At 49.2% G+C, this 4,796-nt stretch overlaps 1 protein-coding gene across 1 annotated transcript; it reads left to right on the top strand.

Annotated features, from left to right (window-relative positions):
• Nucleotides 1-441: 441 nt before the first annotated feature.
• On the top strand, nucleotides 442-1,368 carry LOC311199118 (olfactory receptor 14C36-like; the record flags this gene model as incomplete). Its single annotated transcript, XM_084273161.1, has 1 exon — nucleotides 442-1,368. One exon carries the CDS (start codon nucleotides 442-444, stop codon nucleotides 1,366-1,368), a length of 927 nt encoding a protein of 308 aa, XP_084129287.1.
• Between the last annotated feature and the right edge of the window lie 3,428 nt (nucleotides 1,369-4,796).

Raw genomic sequence — 4,796 nt, 5'->3', positions numbered from 1 at the left:
CAGGTAGCTGAGATCCTTCTTGGGTAGGATGAGACTGCAGGTGGGCTTTGGAGCTCTGCCCTGCAAGACTGGATTCCTCAGCTCTCAGTCAGGAGAAAACCAAAGCTCCAAAGCTCTGCTCTTCCCTGGGTGAAACAGGAGTGACAGTGCTTAAAAGCTCATTGCTATCCACAGGGGATTTAGTCTGAGATCACAACATCCTTCTATTCACTTACTGCTGCAAGGCAGGACTGAGTTCTCAAGACCCCTCAGCTGACCCTCCTCCCAGCAGTGGCACACTCAAGCCAGCAAAAAGCAGACCTCCCAAAAGGGGCCAGCCAAGTGTCCTCCTGAATACAGAGAGTCAATGTGAATTGGAAACTCTTTTCCTCAAAGAATCGCTCCCTAACTTCTCACTACCTTTTTCCTCCTTGGACAGGTATCCACACCTGACAGCAGCAGATGTCCAACAGCAACAGCTCCATCAGCCACTTCCTCCTCCTGCCCTTTGCAGACACACAGGAGCTGCAGCTCTTGCACTTCTGCCTCTTCCTAGGCATCTACCTGGCTGCCCTCCTGGGCAATGGCCTCATCATCATCACCATAGCCTGTGACCACCACCTCCACACCCCCATGTACTTCTTCCTCCTCAACCTCTCTGTACTTGACCTTGGCTGCATCACTACAACTGTTCCCAAATCCATGACCAATTCCTTGTGGGACACCAGGGTCATTTCCTACACAGGATGTGTGGCTCAAGTGTTTTTCTTTGTATTTTTGATCTTCACAGAGTACTATATTCTCACTGTCATGGCCTATGACCGCTATGTTGCCATTTGCCTCCCCCTGCACTACGGGACCCTCCTGGGCAGCAGAGCTTGTGTCCACATGGCAGCAGCTGCCTGGGGCAGTGGGTTTCTCAGTGCTGTGCTGCACACAGCCAATACATTTTCCCTTCCCCTCTGCCATGGCAATGCAGTTGACCAGTTCTTCTGTGAAATCCCCCAGATCCTCAAGCTCTCCTGCTCAGATGCCTACCTCAGGGAAATTGGAGTCCTTGTGGTCAGTGTCTGTTTCGGTTTTGGGTGTTTTGTGTTCATTGTGGTGTCCTATGTGCAGATCTTCAGGGCTGTGTTGAGGATCCCCTCGCAGCAGGGACGGCACAAAGCCTTTTCCACCTGCCTCCCTCACCTGGCCGTGGTCTCCCTGTTTCTCAGCACTTCTGTTTTTGCCAACCTGAAGCCCCCCTCCATGTCCTCCCTTATTGTGGACTTAATACTGGCATTTCTTTACTCGGTGGTTCCACCAGCAGTGAACCCCCTCATCTACAGCATGCGGAACCAGGAGCTCAAGGATGCCCTCTGGAAACTGATGACTGGGTGTTTCTAGGCAGTAATAAACTGCTCATCATCTTCTGCATACCGCTGGCCATGTAACTCATGTGAGGACCAGTCTGTATTTATTAGGGTTTTTTTTTTCCTTCTATGTTGTCTAAGCTGTAATAAGATGTTTCATGTTCATCCCATTTCTAGTGCTGTATGTATCTGACTTTTTTTACCCAGACAGTGTGTATCGACGAGCTGTGCTCCTTTTGCATCATGTTTCCTATGAAAGGTGCACATTTTTTGCCTTATTTATTTTTCTCCTGCCATTTATAAAAATTTACAAACACATTGTCATCAGCTGAGTCACTCCACTAATTGTCTGAAATGGCAATGCTTTCCCACCATGACAGAACAGGAATTTCCTGTGTCCTCTGTACCATAGAATCATCCAATCACTGGGATTGGAAAAGACCTTTAGGATCATCGAGTCCACAGCCACAGCCTAACCCTGCACAGTTCACTTCTAGACCACGTCCTCAAGCACGATGTCTAAAGGCCCTTTAAATACCTCCAGGGATGGTGAATCCACCACTTCCCTGGGCAGCCTGTTCCAACACTTGACTACTGTTTCAGTAAAGAAATTCTTCCTGATATGGAACCTAAATCTCCCCTGGTGCATTTTGAAGCCATTTGATCTTATTCTCTCCCTGTCTATCTGAGATAAGAAACTGAATACCACCTCCCTGCACCCTCCTTGCAGGTAGTTGTAGAGAGCGGTAAGGTCTCCCCTCAACCTCCCTTTCTTCAGACTAAAAAGGCCCATTTCCCTCAGCTGATCTTGAGAGGACTTGTGCTCCAAACTCATCTCCAGAGTCGTTGTCGTTCTCTGGACACGCTCCAGCATCTGAATGTCCTTCTTGTTAAGTGGCCCAAAATCAGACACGGCACTTGAGGGGCGGCCTCACCAGAGCTGAGTATAATGGAACAATCACTTCCCTGCTCCTGCTGGTTACACTGTTCCATACACAGCCCAGGATGCTGTTGGCTTTCTTGGCCACCTGGGCACAGTGCTGGTTCACGTACATCTGCCTGTCTAAGACCCCCAGATCCTTTTTTTCCAGGAAAATCTCCAGCCACTCTGTCCCAGGCCTGTAGCATTGCCTGGGGTTATTGTGACCAAAGTCCAGGACCTGGCAGTTGGCCATGTCAACCCCAAAAAGCTGTCCTCTGCCCATCAATCCAGCCTGTCCACATCACTCTGCAGAGCTTTCCTTCCTTCTAGCAGATCCACACTTCCACACAATTTTGTGTCATCTGCAAACTGACTGTGGGTGCACTCAATCCCCTTGTCCAGATCATTAATAAAGGAGTTAAAGAGATCGTGCCCCAGCACTGAGCTCTGGGGAACAACACTTGTAACGTTCTGCCAGCTGGATTTAACTATTCACCATAACACTTTGGGCCCAGCCTTCAGCCAGTTTCTAACCCAGTGCAGAGTGTACCCATCGAATCCATGAGCGGTGAGTTTTTCCATCAGGATGCTTTGGGTGACAGTGATGAAGGCTTCACTGAAGTCCAGGTAGATCCCATCCACAGCTTTCCCCACATCCACTAAGCAGCAGGTCAACTTGTCATAGAAGGAGATTAGGTCAGTCAAGCAAGATCTGCCTTTCCTAAACCTATGCTAACCAGGCCTGATCGCCTGAGTGTCCTGCATGTGCTGCATGATGGTACTCAAGATGATTAGTTCCATCCCCTTCCCCAGCACCGAGGTCAGGCTGACAGGCCTGTAGTTCCCTGGGTCCTCCTTCTGTCCCTTCTTGTGACACATGGGTGTCACATGTGCCAGCTTCCAGTCAGGCAGAACCACCTCAGTCAGCCTGTTGGTAAATAAGGGAAAGTGGCTTGGCAAGAACTTCCACCCGCTCCCTCAGTGCCCTTGTATGTGGATCTAAGTGGCTGAGCAGGTCACTTACCAATTCCTCTAGGATGATTTGGGCTTCAGTCTACTTCCTGTCCCCATATTTCCACTCAGGGGTTGGGGATCAGGAAACAACTGATCATACTACTAAAGACTGAAGCAAAAAATGTCATTAAGTACCTCAGTCTTGGGGCACAGGTCTTTCATAGACAACAGAATAGTCCAAAATTTGCCTGACATCTTTTCCAGCTCCACCAGCATCCATCTTTGAAATTCTCCCTGGCCCTTATTTGTTATTAATGTATTTACAAAATTAGTAACAAAAGGAGAATCATAGAATCATAGAACCATAGAAGCATAGGGGTTGGAAGGGACTTCAAGAGATCATTGCGTCCAACCCCCTGCCAAAGCAGATCCCCAGCTCATATTGCACAGATAGGCATCCAGACAGGTCTTGAATATCTCCAGACAAGGAGACTCCACCACCTCCCTGGGCAGCGTGTCCCAGGGCTCTGTCACCCTCACTGTGTAAAAGTTCTTCCCCATGTTGGTGCGGAACTTCCCATGCTACAACTTGCAGCCACTGCCCCTTGTCCTATCTCCACAGACCACTGAAAAGGGGCTGGCCATTTCCCCCTGCATCCCATACTTCAGTTATTTATAAACATTAATAAGGTTCCCCCTTTCTCAAGGCTAAACAGTTCCAGGTCACTCAGCCTCTCCTCATAGGGGAGATGGTGCAGGCCCTTATTAATTAATCTCCGTAGCCTCCTCTGGACTCTCTCCAGGAGATAGATCCCTGTCTTTTTTATCCCAGGGAGCCCAGAACTGGACACAACACTCCAGGTGGGAATTTAAAAACATGTGGAAGTCTTCATGAATTTGCGTGTCATCCTTGCACAGGGGCCATGCTGATCTTCTCTGTATCATTCCAATTTTAGTATATGTGCTGCTGAAGACAGGGAAAGGGAGAATTTCCCACCTTTATTGTAGGTTGCAAACAAAAGCTAGGAGGGCTGAAAAAGGTTCCTGGCCTGAAATCCTCTATGGAAAGCCATTAGCCCCCCCCAGTAAGCTTGAGGCTCACAGTTTTCATAACCAAGAGAACGCGTCTATCAGTGCCTGACATCATTTTGTGGCTCTACCAGCATCTCCCTTCCTGTCGGTAGATAGGGCCTTGCAGTCGAAAGATTTCGTGCTGTACGGAAAGATAGGACCCCACCTCTCCTCAGGTAACCAATAGTAGGTAGCCAGTGAGGTAAGCGGACGGGAATGACATCTTAGCCCTAGGCTATAAAACACCATGTCCCTCGCTAATAAACGCCATTTGCCATCCACCACATTGGTGTCTGCAAGCTGATGGACCGTGCTGCCAGAGTGCAGTGACATTCCTGAACCAGGTCGCCATGCCTAACAAAGGCAACAAGTGGAGCCGAAACCCGGGAAACTTGCCTGAATTCGGGTAAATGGTGGCCGGAGCGGCAGGACCAGCCCGGCGAGGAGGACGTTCCCGGACCAAGAAGAAGGATGGAAGCTCTTTTGAAGGTTGTATTGGAATTGCATAAGCAGTG

The sequence above is a fragment of the Gallinula chloropus genome (assembly GCF_964237585.1).
Source record: "Gallinula chloropus genome assembly, chromosome: 19".
In the NCBI taxonomy this organism is placed as follows: Eukaryota; Metazoa; Chordata; class Aves; order Gruiformes; family Rallidae; genus Gallinula; species Gallinula chloropus.
Note: the sequence above shows the minus strand (reverse complement) of the source record. Positions and strands in the feature narration are given on the sequence as shown.